At 38.2% G+C, this 15,078-nt stretch overlaps 1 protein-coding gene across 1 annotated transcript in view; it reads left to right on the top strand.

Annotated features, from left to right (window-relative positions):
- Positions 1-1,545: 1,545 nt before the first annotated feature.
- The window catches only part of LOC121381867 (secretin receptor-like), a 47,298-nt gene continuing 33,765 nt past the window's right edge, over positions 1,546-15,078 (top strand). Inside the window, exons 1-2 of the mRNA XM_041511247.1 lie at positions 1,546-1,670; positions 12,618-12,720. Of these exons, the coding sequence (XP_041367181.1) occupies positions 1,668-1,670; positions 12,618-12,720 (106 nt within the window). The 5' untranslated portion in view covers positions 1,546-1,667. The remainder of the gene's footprint in view (positions 1,671-12,617; positions 12,721-15,078) is intronic.

Raw genomic sequence — 15,078 nt, 5'->3', positions numbered from 1 at the left:
AACAACAAACAATTAATAGATAGTGGAATACAAAGCCATACATACATTTATATACATACATTAGCATATCCATGTATATACAGTAAAATACTTTTAGAACGAACACGCTTATAACAAACTACCGGTTAGAACGAATTGATTATCAAGTCCCGTTTCCCCCTATATAGTATTAATACATTTAAATGTATAGAACCAACTATAAATAGCGAATTAACTGCTAAAACGAACCTTTTCGGGGAGGGAGGGGGGGGGGGGGTGAATTTCAGTGTAAATTAGTATATATACATCGAACCGATCATAATTTTTATGTTACTGTTTGTATCTTATTTGCTTCTATTTCTAAATGAAATATTAAAACCCCACTAATTCATACATATACATATACATATACATATATATACATACACATACACATACACACACACACACACACACACACACACACACACACACACACACAGACACAGACACACAGACACATATACATGTACATACACACATACATACATACAGAGAGAGAGAGAGAGAGAGAGAGAGAGAGAGAGAGAGAGAGAGAGAGAGAGAGAGAGAGAGAGAGAGAGAGAGAGAGAGAGAGTGCGAGAGAGAGGGGGGGGGGGGGTCATTAAATAAATAATTTCTTTGAGGTATATATCGTACCACTAATTTGAATCACGCAGATTTTACTAGATATTGTGCTGACATCACAAAACATGCCACTGTTAATCCAGTTTCACATTAAAAGACGTTTTAGCAATAAGGTTTCAAACAGTAGTCTAAAAAAACCCACTATACTGCTGGAAACATACTATTTCACACCCACGTTAGACTCCCACCATTGGTTCGTGAATGTCATAGGTTTTCATATGTCAGTCGAGAAGATACAGCCATATGCGAATTCTTCAAAAATGTCTTTAACTGATTGTTGTTTGTTTGTTTGTTTGTTTATTTACTTTATTATATAGTAGTATCGCTAATTCTCGGAAACCGTCCTAACTCGAAAACAGTCCCATTTTAAAATGGATCATTTAATGTCGAAGTTTAACGTAACAGCACATTTTATTTAGAGAACATGTTTGAACGAATAATAAAATATATGTTTGAAAAGAAAAGGTAGCTATTATTTCTGTACGTTATATCATTACAAAACTATTGCATTCTAGCATTATAGTTTGACACCCAATAGCCGATGTATTTTTTGTGCTGGGGTGTGGTTATTCTATTCTATTCTATCCTATCCTATCCTATCCTATTCTATTCTATCCTATTCTATCCTATCCTATCCTATCCTATCCTATCCTATCCTATTCTATCCTATCCTATTCTATCCTATCCTATTGTATTCTATTGTATTCTAGCATTGTACTGAGTATCTCTTCAATGCATACCTAAACGTGCTTTTGAGTAAGCGAAGATATTGATGTTATAGAAAATGTAATGGTAGCGAAGAACACTGAGTAACATTTGTGAACATTCTAGGTTACACGACTAACAACCCACTTTGTTCGTTGCCACGCACGCCGCTCTTCTATAAACTGGAATTAGCAGCAGCGCATTGGTCTGACGTGTGACAAAAGTGGCAGACAATACAGACTTGGTTATCGCAATTTAACACAAAGTAGTTCTCTGTCTGCCAGTACCACAAGTGCACCGAGTGCTGAAAACACGCCATGGTAACGTACGTTTATCCCAAATTATAATTAGTTCCTTATTCTGTAATTTTACGCATTAACAGTTATGAACTATAAGGCCAAATTAAAAAATATATATGTGTGCTGGTTACATGTGAATTGTTTTTTAAGGTTATTCCTAAAATCTGTCAAACTGGTCTTTTCAAAGAGCAATACAGTAACGTTTTAATCTATTTAGGTATTTAGAAGATCAATAGGTGGAAAAACATTTAGGATCGGCGAAAATGGTGAAAACAAATTGGGGTCGGTCGGATAACCGGAACCACACGTATTTGTATTGTATTTGGCCTAACCGAAAGAAAGGACAGCTCATCACACTATGTAACCGACTGCTGTGTAGCTATTTGAAAAGAAAGAAAGAAATGTTTTATTTAACGACGCACTCAACACATTTTATTTACGGTTATATGGCGTCAGACACATGGTTAAGGACCACACAGATTTTGAGAGGAAACCCGCTGTCGCCATTACATGGGCTACTCTTCCGATTAGCAGCAAGGGATCTTTTATTTGCGCTTCCCACAGGCAGGATAGCACAAACCATGGCCTTTGTTGAACCAGTTATGGATCACTGGTCGGTGCAAGTGGTTTACACCTACCCATTGAGACTTGCGGAGCACTCACTCAGGGTTTGGATTAAAAATCCCATGCCTCGACTGGGATCCGAACCCAGTACCTACCAGCCTGTAGACCGATGGCCTAACCACGACGCCACCGAGGCCGGTGTGTAGCTATTTGAAGACTCAGACCCGTAGGAACCTACTCTATATAAATAAAGATAAAAATCAAAGCTTATGCCCCCCCCCCCCCCCCCCCCCCCCCCCCACACACACACACACTGGATATTGTGCAAACCCCCAACTACTTCAGATGTAGTTTCTGTGGGCCTGAGATTTGATCTGAATAGTGAGAACAAAACCATCTGATGACACATTGGCTATTCGTAACAAATAGCATCAGTGTTCCCACAAACAGAACAGCCTTTAATATGGTAGTCGTTGAGCACTGGTTGCGACGGGCAGACCCTAAAAGGTTCACCGAGGGCAAACTGATAGGAACACCGAGGGCAATGAGTCCTACTATGTCATGGCACTCCAGGCGATAGCCCCGCCACTGAGATAATTCGCACCTGTTCCAGGAACAGCAGCAGCACATTCACATCACGGACAGTAACTATATATACATGTATACATAAATACACACACAGCATTCATTATAATTATCGATCACATCTGTTCGCCCATGTTTGGTAGTTAATACAAAATTCCGCTTCATTATGTTGAAAATAACGGGCCGAACAGGAGTACTGCCACTACCAAAACTATCTTAGAAAACCTGCAGACATTTTGAACATTCGGCCGAATATAATATGGTTGTGAGTTTGTCTGGGGAATTTTCTTTTATTACTGACATCATTGTGTTTCTAAAATGCATTTCCATGTATATTGAAGATATGAGTTTGTTAGCATTGTCATATAATTAACGAGAGCCCAGTAGTAAAGCGCTCGCCTAATCGATCTCCGTCAGTGTGCCCATTGGGCTATTTCTCGTTCTATCCAGTGCACCACGTCCGGTATATCAAAGGCCGTGGTATGTGCTATCCTGTCTGTGGGATGGTACATATAAAAGCTCGCTTGCTACCAATGGAACAATATAGCGGGTTTTCTATCTAAGACTATATCTCAAAATTACCAAATATTTCACATTCAATAGCTGATTATTAATAACCAATGTGCTCTAGTTGTGTCGTTAAACAAAACGATTTTGTTCATATAATTAACGTGTTTGTGTAAAACTAGTAGTGCATACCACTTTCACGAAAATACAACTGTGCATGTCTTCATTATTTCTCTGAATGCAACATGTGTCTGTAGTAAATCCCCCATATTTCTAAATTCCCTGTAGTTAGTTAATCTGTAGTTAGTTTTACACAAACACGTTAATTATATGAACAAAATCTGCCAATCACTTTGACTGGCTAATGTAAAAACGCGACTCCTGGCTGTGTTTCCGATCAGTTTGCGTCTACATCTTTTCAATTACTGCCCTTGGACTAACGACCTGCAAGTAAACCGCACAGAAGAGAGAAATTTGCACACGAGCAAGACGGTGATATGAAGTGAGTTCAATTTGGTCAACTTGAAACTTGATGAAAGCGGAAGCGGAACTGTTTTTTCGTGCCCATATCCAACTTAGGTTCGGGCACAGCAAGGTATATATTTTGTGTATTTGTGCATTATCATGTGCCAGTCATTGGACACTGAAGATGATTCCTAACACGACACATCGTACCTCAGGCGAGGCTCTGGGCTACACCCCATTGCACGCTTGAAATAACACTATGCAGTATCGGTCTCCACATGCCAACCATATATAAAATTGATTGATAGATAAGACAGGATAGGACATGATAGGATAGGATAGGATAGGATAAGATAGCATAGGACAGGATAGGATAGGAAGATAAATAGATAGATAGATAGATAGATAGATATAGCTAGCAAGATGTATAGGTATATAGATAGATAGTTATATAGATATATATAGATATTTAGATATTTAGATAGATAGATAGATAGATAACAAATAATAATGAAATCTGTAACTAAACATGTATAACCGTTAAAATGTAAAATGATACAATCGACGTACCTAATAATACAAATAATATCATACCGCTGTGATAAGCTAATGCAGTTCTGCGAAATTTCACTAGTTTTATTTGTAATAGTAGTCTATAAAAATAGACTTAAATCCCTGTAATTTTCATATAATATGGTTCATACTTTAAAATGTCAAAAGACTAGTTATTTCGATTTAAAGGCATACTGTCACGGATTTAAGGACCTTATTTCTCCAAAAATGGATAATTAATAAAAAAAAATACATTAATTATTGGAAACCAAATCTAGCTATCGCATCACCTTAACAGAACCATGATGGAATGAAATCCATGTCATCTCTCTTGGCAATTTTAGTTTTTGAATTATGGACCATTGCCATAATTCAATTATTTTTACAAAATGTCATTAATAAATGGAGTATGGTGGTTATAAAGATGGTTGAATAAAGTACATTTGGGGACAAATCAAAATATTTTATGTTCAGGTAATACTTTGTTACACCATTAAATAGATCAGTGGTCTGTGACAACATGCCTTTAAAATAATGCATAATGGAACCGCATCTGTGTTGAACGCAGGTATTGAAACACTGTAAATGTATGTAGCTCTCCGTGTGTACAACTAAAACGGACTTCGTAAATTCGGCCCACTATGTTTTTCACTATGTTTGTCAATGCACAGTGTTTAATTTGCAAACATGAAAATTTATTTCCATTTTTTTAACGAATAAATTTACATATTAAACATATTATCTTGTTTAGAATACCAGTGACTGTATACCTAATGTCTTTGCGATCGTATTCTAATGACTATAGCAGTCACTGTTCATTCCAGTTCTTAATGCATATTATGTTTTTCGTACATACGAAATTATTGGGAGGTGAAATCCGGTTTAGACTATTGCCAACAACAAACACCGTATGTATACAAACGCTGCTATTGTTAAGAAAACAATGTGTTGCATACGAATTTTGAGGCCACAGCAACAGACAATACAACGTCATGGCGCCAGTGTTGCTGTGGCTTGTCACAGTTCTGTCGCACACAAACAACAGCGCTTCCACGATAAACAAAAAAACCTTTAAACCCCGCGCTTCCATGATCAAAAACAAACAACCTTTAAACCCCGGACCCATATATGGAAAATATCTTAAGAAAATAACTGCCTTGCCATTCCAACAATAATGCATCTTAATTTAAAAACAGCAATAAAAGGAAACTGAAATGAAATTATAGTAAACTATATTATATTTATTGTGTACAAAGCCAAAATAATGTTGTCACGATGGCCTGTCGTGAATTATAATTTTGGGGAATTTTTGTTTTCTTTTTTAACAATTTAAAAATAGAAATATTAACAATAAATGTGCGACTCACATTCTTTGTCTACATCATGATTTTCGCGAAATGTATTTTGTTAATATTGTTACAAATATGCGTTTAGTGACCTTGAACCTTTCCCTGTGTTCTGACTGGCTGCAACAGCACCATGTGACACATGGAATGAGACTGGTTCTATTCCATTCCACACACGCTGCCTGTGCCCGCGACAACCAATCAACGTTTTGTGGCGTGACTTTAGTCTCGCACACGAGGCCACACCACAAGATCTTGTTACTTTGCTGTGTGTAACGGCCTTTAGCCATCAAAAAGGATCTGTTAGTCTAAACCATCTTACAATAGAAGCAAACTTAGGACATTGCCTTTAACATACGGCTATGAGGGCGGGATTTAGATCAGTCGATTGAGTGCTTGCTTGAGATCATTGCGTCGCAGGATCGAACGACCTCGGTGGATCCATTTTTTTCCTCGTTCCAACCAGTGCACTACAACTGGACAAAGGCCAGGTATGTGCTTTCCTGTCTGTGGGAAAGTACATATTAAAGATCCCTTGCTGCATGAGGTAAAATATAGCGGGTTTCCTTTGATGACTACGTGTCAAAATTACCAAATGTTTGACATCCAATAACCGATGATTAATTAATCAATGTGCTCTAGTGGTGTCGTTAAACAAACAAAAACTTAACATACGGCTATATACGTAGCGTGGGTACAACCGGGTGTCAGTATGAAATAATGATCTTTTTACTGGCTACTTGTGTACTGGGAAATGCAGGTCTGTTTCTGAAATTTCGACCACTCATCAATAAACCTGATGCGCACAATGGCACTCAGAGAGAAACTATTCTCGGCACTGGCAAACACGGAAACACCCCTTTTATTGTTTTTTTCCCCCGTGAATTCCGGATATTGGCGGAAACCATGACAGTCACAGACATGGCGATTTATTACATATTCAATGATTATGTGCATTTTGCTTGGGTGTGTTCTTGTGGCAAAATAATGATTACTTCCTTGTCTGCTCGGTTATCTTAGTGTGTAAATACTACTATTACATTTCGTCACTGATTAACCTGCTAAATTGTATTTGTTAACTGTTTAGCGTTAACACGTAATAACAGGCGTGTTTCTATTGCATGCCATTTTTGAAAAAGATTAATTACTTCTGTAATGATTTGGCTCTATGTCAGTAAAAATGTAGTTGATTGAAAACGTGAACAGGGTTTCCTCTCTGTTGATTCCCGAACGGAAATAATACCAGAAGTAACTGAGAGAGATTTGAGAAGCAAACTCACAAAACGATGTTTGAGGTGCTACTGGTGACAACTTCTTTTGAACACTAGATATATCTGCAATTAAGATTTAACTGTTTATGGTTGACTGTTTATGATCAGTGCTACTGTTATGTATATATACTAAATGTTACCTATTCTTCGCACGGGAACGTTTAGATGCGGTCTTGTGGCCTTACACTGCGCTTTCCCTCTAAAATACAACCGCCGTATAGATGCCGCGTATATAGCCACTTCTATATTAAGTGAAAACAATGGTGGCGTCCGTTAAGATTGCATTTATGGAATTCATCTTTGTACGCAGTATTTATCCTGATTATGGTAGTCGACTGAACATGAACGCAAAAGGATTATTGCGTTATTTGGAATCGGGTAAGTACAAAGTAGGCTGTCTGTAGTGCAGATCAAACGAGCAGAAGCGAGGTTTGTTACATTCGAACAGTTCTTTGAATTAATCAAATTGTTTGACAAAATAGTTTATATTCAGCATATGCATTCGTCTTCTGTTAATTTACTACATATAATAAAAAATGGAACTCATCTCCGACAAATTACTAATAACAAAGTACCAAAATACTTGACAGGTAGTCTCTGTGTAGAGGTGTGACAATACACCACCCTATATTACAACCTTGACAATTAAGAACATGGCCACGGCAAAAATATACTGTGAAAACAGTCTCCGCGGCATTTCTCACGTCAGTTTTATGGTTAATAGGCAAGAGAGGAGATCAATTTGTCAGCATTACATTTACAAAATATTTTTAAAGCGACATACAACATTGAAAGTTCCACGGCAAAATAAATGCTGCGAAAAATTAAAAACACCTCGGCTATCTCCACGGCCTTGCCGATTGCCATGGAAAATTGCCATGGTTAATATGATAGTCAAAATACTGAATTGTATAATAACGACCAGTCTTTAATTAAAACAACCCAGACAGAATATCTATTACTGGCCTGCTTGCTAAGCACCGCTGAGAACGGCACAATGTGCTGTATTAATTACTGAAACGGTAGACGTATCAAAATGGCAGTGTCTGGAGTCACGCGATATGTATGATGTGTTTATACTTTTTAATAAGGATAACTGACAAAGGGAGATTATTTGTACATAAATACATAGTATTTTCGTGGTGGGCATAACGTCATTCTGTGATTTGAAGAAAGGAAAGCAGGTAGGTTGAAATATAATCTTTGGGAATAAAGATAAATTTGATTATAATCATTTTCCTACTGATATTGCTAAGTATTTTTGGAGATTTCAGTTCAGTTTGGTTTTCTTTAATTTCGTATGTAACAAACCCACAATTAAACGGTACACATATTCGGCAATATGTTTTACCCAGAGATGTCTTATTTACCTGTAGATAGTGTATTAGATCACTCAGCTGTCTGTTAGAGAGATTCAACAGAACTATTTAAGTTGTTTAAAGTTCTCCAAATAGTCAACTAATTTCCTGTCATCTCCCTTACGTTAATATCAGGTTCCGTCTATCTCTAAATTCTTAATGATCTGTGATTTATTTGTTGCTTTTGGGGCTATCATATTTGGATTACTTTTAGAGATTATACAACTTGCAGTCTGATTTGAAGGTCAAACGTGAAGTCTGGATGTGTTTAATATACGTTTTGTATGGTTTTACAGTCTAGACTTAAATCATTTTATACGTATAAGCTCAAATAATACAACTGTATAATCTGACCTAAGAATTCTAATACTCATAAGGACACGCAAACGTATGCACAATCCCTAGCTAATCTGTAAAAAAAACAAAAACCCACAAGTCTATGTTGAATAGATTCTACAAAAAGGTATCAGTATTGAGCCCAAAATCTACCTTTAGTTTGCATAATATTATAGTACATTAACGCAAATGGCTACAACGGAACTAGTTTGTTTTGTTTAACGACACCACTAGAGCACATTGATTTATCAATCATCGGCTATTGGATGTCAAACAATTGGTAATTTTGATATATAGCCCGATATAGAAGCCTGATATAGAAACCCGCTACATTTTACCTTTAGTAGCATGAGATCTTTTACATGCACCATCCCACAGACGACAGGACAACACATACCAAGGCCTATGATATAGTACCAGTCGTGATGCACTGGTTGGGTCTAAAGATGGGGGTCCACCCGCCTTTACAGGGTAAACTGATCACGAGTGTGCTAGACCAAAGAGAACGTCAGTTTATTAGCGTTGATGCATTAGCCGGCAAATCGCAAAGTTTTATAGCTAATCTGTATAATATACTACTCAAAAGAATTTAAGGGTCAAAAAGTTATAACCAAACAAGTTTCAGAGTGTATTAGATTGATGATGTAAACTACATCAAATTTTTTATTTATTGTTCCATATTTACAAAAAACCACAAATAAACGTCACTGTATACAAGAAAGTCACATGACATGCTGTCAAAGTTGAAGGTTGTCAAACATGGATTTTACACATTAGAACATTCGTTTAATAGTGTGTGAATCCACCCCTGGCGCGAATACACTCGACACATCGTTGCCTCATGCTGTTGATCAGACGTCTGAAGAACTCTTGGGGAATGGCCTGCCACTCTGCCATAAGAAGTTGACCCAGATCATGAAGGTTGGCCGGAGGGGCATGGTTATCCCGAACTCTCCTGCCTAATTCGTCCCAGGCGTACTCTATTGGGGCCAAGTCAGGCGAATATGCTGCCAATCCATCCTGGCGATACCTTGTTGTCTGAGAAAGTCCGTTACCACCCTGGCGCGGTGGGGTCTGGCATTGTCATCCTGCAGAACTGCCCCGCCACCAATCTGCTGAAGGCCTGGGAGAACCAACGGCCGGATAATCTCATTCAGATAGCGGATTCCATTCAGATTGCCATCCACCACATAGAGGAGGGGTCATGTGGTGGATAGAGATGCCGCCCCACACCATGACGCTGCCACCACCGAACCGGTGACGTTGTCTAACGTTAACGTCAGCGAAGCGCTCCCCAGGACGTCTGTAGACACGAACCCGACCGTCGTTGAACTGGAGACTAAACCTGGACTCATCAGTGAACATCACTCGACCCCACTGAACACGTTGCCACCGCAGATGAAGCGTGCACCAGTGACGTCTGGCGTTCTGTGACGTGGTAGGAGTTGTGGTCGAACAGCCTGGCGACGGCAGCGTAGATTATTGGCTCTCAGACGATTGCGTATGGTTTGATCAGACACTCGAGTTCCAGTCGCAGTCCGCAGATTGTCACGTAATCGGCGTGCAGTGGTTGTGCGTTGATGTAGAGCCATATTGGTGATGTAGCGGTCCTCTCTATTTGTAGTGCTTCGGGGTCTTCCCGAACGTGGACGATTTCGAACAGAAATCGTTGCTTGGTACCGTTGCCACAGTCGGCCAACGACACTCTGACTGACACCAAGTCTCAGAGCAACATTTCTTTGCGTATTTCCCTCCTGAAGCCAAGCAATAACCCTTCCTCGATCTTTGATAGTCAGTTGAAGTCGTACCATTGTCGAATTTGGAGTGACACGAACGCAAGCTCCAATTATACGGAAATTCGGCATTGGAAACATGGAATACACGTGCAAAGCGTGCAAATGAAGCGCTTTGTGAAAAAGCAAGTTATGGGCACTTAGCAGACCTTTCGCTTTCGCCCTAATTTACGTGCAAATGTAAGCATGTTTTCGCCATTAGAACTAGTCGACAGTGTCAATGACAGTGGATTTTAATTCATTTATGGGTTGCTTAGACCCACTTTCGTCAAAATGGAACAATACTATGCGTGACATTATGGTCTAGCTAATATAATTGACATTCAGAAAATAATGTCGAAAATATCGTCTGACCCTTAAATTCTTTTGAGTAGTATATATCAATTTATTTATTCTTTAATGCCTGTTAGAGTGTAAAAACAACGAAATACAGCGACTGATGACCCCGTGTCCGATTCAAGATCAGTTTGCCCTGACTATTTTCAGAATGATTGATTACGGTATCTCAGTACGGCTCGCTATAACAACTTCTCAGACATCTCAGAGTGTCTGTCGCTGCAAACGTAATTCTTCCTAAAGTGATCTTAAACACGGAACAAAACTGTTCTGCAACATACGTGCCCGCACACGCACACACACACACACACACACACACACACACACACACATACACACACACACACACACACGCACACAGCGTATCCAGGGTTTTATATAGGGAGGAAGCATCCACATTGAGGTGAGGGATCTGCACTGTCTATAAGTAGTTTTCTGGGTTTGGGCGACAGACAAATATAAACCAAATGATAGTAAAAATAGATTTGTGATTGGGGAGGGAGGCCGTGGTCTCCATGCCCCCTAACACACACACACACACACACGCACGCACACACACGCACACACGCACGCACACATACGCACGCGCGAACGCACGCACACTGGCTATGTCAGTGCATACACACCAAAAATGCGTGAAACGTGATATAATGCAATTTCGTTCGTTACTGGTCTGTAACATTTTGTAAAAAGTTGAAGTCTATTAATGGTAAAAAATAAATCCGAATTCTGTACTGGCTCTTATTAAAGTTCGTCACGACATTGCGACGGCAATCATCAAATACCATTGCTATTGGCCGACTCTTGGAAACAACATAATGCCCATTTCGGAACTGATTTAATGACGATGTTCAGTCATTATAAAAGATGAAAACAATATAACTGTGGCAATAACGGTGGACTCCAGGACACATCTCACCGTATCGACCACTGGTGTTCACACATACAGTATCAGAACCCTACAGTTGTGTCTGCCATAACGACCACCTGTATAACAAGATGACTTGTGTAGGATATTTGAGTGCTTAAACACGTTTCTGCTGTCTAAGCGTATACATACCGTGCACAGTGTCCACCTGGCTACAAAGACCACATTTTTTAGATGAGTGTGTGATTATATAATTATTATATTTATCTTTATTATCAATGTGTGAATTTTTTTTTTTTTTATCCATAGATTATTTTATTGCCCACTTTTAATTTCGTAGATTAAAAAAGGGTATTTTATGTTAATCGCACTTATTACTAAACGCTTATTTATTTATAATAAATTCAAGTTTATAAGAATTAAATGATGAATAATATATTTTAAATTATACATATATATTTCATCTGTAATGGAATTTTGTTATTATTAATGAATATGCTGTGAATAGTATCAAGGTAAGTCTTGTGATCATTGGCGTCTATCTCTCTCTCTCTCTCTCTCTCTCTCTCTCTCTCTCTCTCTCTCTCTCTCTCTCTCTCTCATTCTGTCTCTCTCTTTGACGCTATCTCCATCTTTCTCTCCATCTCCAGCTGTCTATTTGTTTGTCTCTGCCTTTGAATATCTATTTATGGGTCTCAATGTCTCTCTGTCTATTTAATTGTATGCCTGTTTGTTTCTCTGTCTCTGTCTGCCCGTCTGTCCATATGTATGTCTGTCTCTAGCCGTCATCTTTTTTCTCTTTCACACATACACCCACTCGCACGCACGCACGCAGGCACACACACACACACACACACACACACACACACACACACACACACACACACTTATTTCTTATATGACCGACATAGTGCGAGCACACTAAAGTTACAATTTTCGTCAATGTTTTAATTTGAGTTTTGAGATGTGTTGATTATAATGTTTCAGGTTGTATCCGTCATGTCTTGGAGAGACCAGAAGAAACTTCTTCTACGCGCCAAAGTGGACTGTTACTGGCGAATGAAGGAAGCCGTCAATAAAACAACACAAGGTAGACCTCATTAGTTTATCATAGTTCATCAGCGTGGAGTTCCAATGGGGGTCAAACACTGATTTGTAAAAACGTAGCCAACTGGTGTCATTTGGTAAGGGCCGTTGAATTATAAGGGGTATACGTAATTAAGGCACAAACAATAGCATAATCCTGGTGGACAGAGCTTTTTAATAAAAGGAAACACCCAACCATCCTCTATAGTTTGAAATGTGTCAGTCATGATCAGTTCCATATCGATCGAGGTCTGACAACCTAAGATATCACCTTAAGTGTATAAATTAGTTATGTACTTAGGTGATCTTAGCGCAAAGATTGTTTCGTGGAACGGGGCACAGGACTGGTTAACTTAAGTTCCCAATTTACGACACTGAAAGTAATTCACTATTTCGCATTTTTCAAAGTTTGGTTTTTGTTTTTATTAATTTTTTGTTATCTGGTAGGTTTTTGTGTGGGGAGGGGATCACATAAATGTAATAATAAAATTATGTATTTTGAATAAATAAACTACTTTCTTTCTTTTTCGTATTTTCCTAAATTTGTAAAACTTTCTTTTCTAAAAGTCAGACTTTAAACATAGCCAACCTCAATTCAGAAAATTACTGAATTCATTGTTTTTCTTCTAAACTGAAAATGTATTATATTAAAAAATAAAAATTTAAGTTTTGAATTTTGTATTAAAATGATGAAAATGACATATAGAAGATGATAGACGAGGAAGATGTGAAGATTCTCCTGTTGGTGGGATCATTTAGAATTAATATTTCCATATACGCCTTTATTGACCGTAATCATCAATATATATATTTTAGACAAACGCGAAACCGATGACGTTTTAGCTGATTTGCCATTACTTGGCATATATTTACCCAAGATTGCCTCGACTAAATAAAATTCTCATACAATAGTACAACAGTTAGTAGTTTTATCGCAAAATTGCGCGATGTCACATAGCATATGGTCTACAAATTATGGCCGACAAAAGTTCAAAAGAACAAACGCACATGTGCAAACAAAACCCCAATACAACAAGTTTACAAGTAATTGTATTGAATCGATAGGAATGTTACTCATGTAACATATATCACAAAAACTCACAAGTCATGCAGATTGCTCCATTAGGTAACCATGCTAAACGCGCTAGGACTGTTACCTGCGCGCATTTCACTCGTTTCCGGAGTGCTACACTGCATAAACAGAAACAGAATATATATCGAACTGGAATGTGTCATGATCAAAAACACTTTCATTCTTTTGTAAAAGAAAATATGTGACTATGAACTGTTGAGAAATAATATGATTACACAACAGACGGGAACAGAAACCTTTTCTTTTAAAAATCATTTTACATAAAACGTAACATAAAATAGGTAAGTTTTAGTTATATGAAGTAGCAGCCCAAAACAGAAATAATCTCTAACACAGCTCCAATCACAATTGATTGAACAGAAACGTGCAGAAGGAGTTACTTGTATTCTACTTTATGTACAGTGATTTTAACAGATAGTTTTTCTAACTTGTCATATGCTATCTGTAATTCTCTGAAGTGTCCCGGCTCATTGTACATTATAAGTATAAGGGAATGTCCGAGCAAACTCTCCATTCCTGACCCTCCTTCCCCGGAATCACTCGCTGGCTATGTCAGAGGCTGGATCCGTGGTCGGCGTGCATGAACCTTCAAGGATCTGGGCACGTTAATAGAGTTCCCATTCCCATTCCTGAAAAATAATGGAGATGAGGTCCGCTAGGCCCGAGACCCATTATTTTTCAGGAATGGAGAGTTACGAGGATATTCCCCTACTTAAAATACACCACTAAATAATCATTTTATATGAATATATGTTAGTATAGATTTTACACCAATGATTTTGGTGGGTTAATGAAGCAGGGTTTCATCTCTCCATTACTGAAAAATAATGTTGTGTTGAGACAATACTGTGACTTCGCAGGTGTATTTTAACAGAAGGGAATGCCAGAAAGAACAGACATCGTGTCAGTGTCTGACATTGCAGCATGCCAGCTATATGACAAAGCCGAGTTTGTGTCTTCTTAGTTCATTTTATTTAAATAGTAATATTTATCGTTCTTTCGTTTAAATATTGGTATCACTAACTGTCTGACATTGCACGTTCGTTCAAAATCAATGACAGTAATTTTTGACTTTTTGACAATGATTCAAGAAACCATGATATAAAACACGTCCTAGAGGTTACCCCGTACTAAGTATTGCATTGCCACAGAATTATATAACAGATTGACAGTAAGTATGATCTTGTCTACGGTTAATTCAGTTTTGTGGATGTCCCGATTGGTTAACATCACGAGCTGTCAAACGCAGTGTGAATTGCTACAGTAGAC

This window comes from Gigantopelta aegis, chromosome 9 (assembly GCF_016097555.1).
Source record: "Gigantopelta aegis isolate Gae_Host chromosome 9, Gae_host_genome, whole genome shotgun sequence".
NCBI classification, from domain to species: Eukaryota; Metazoa; Mollusca; class Gastropoda; order Neomphalida; family Peltospiridae; genus Gigantopelta; species Gigantopelta aegis.
Note: the sequence above shows the minus strand (reverse complement) of the source record. Positions and strands in the feature narration are given on the sequence as shown.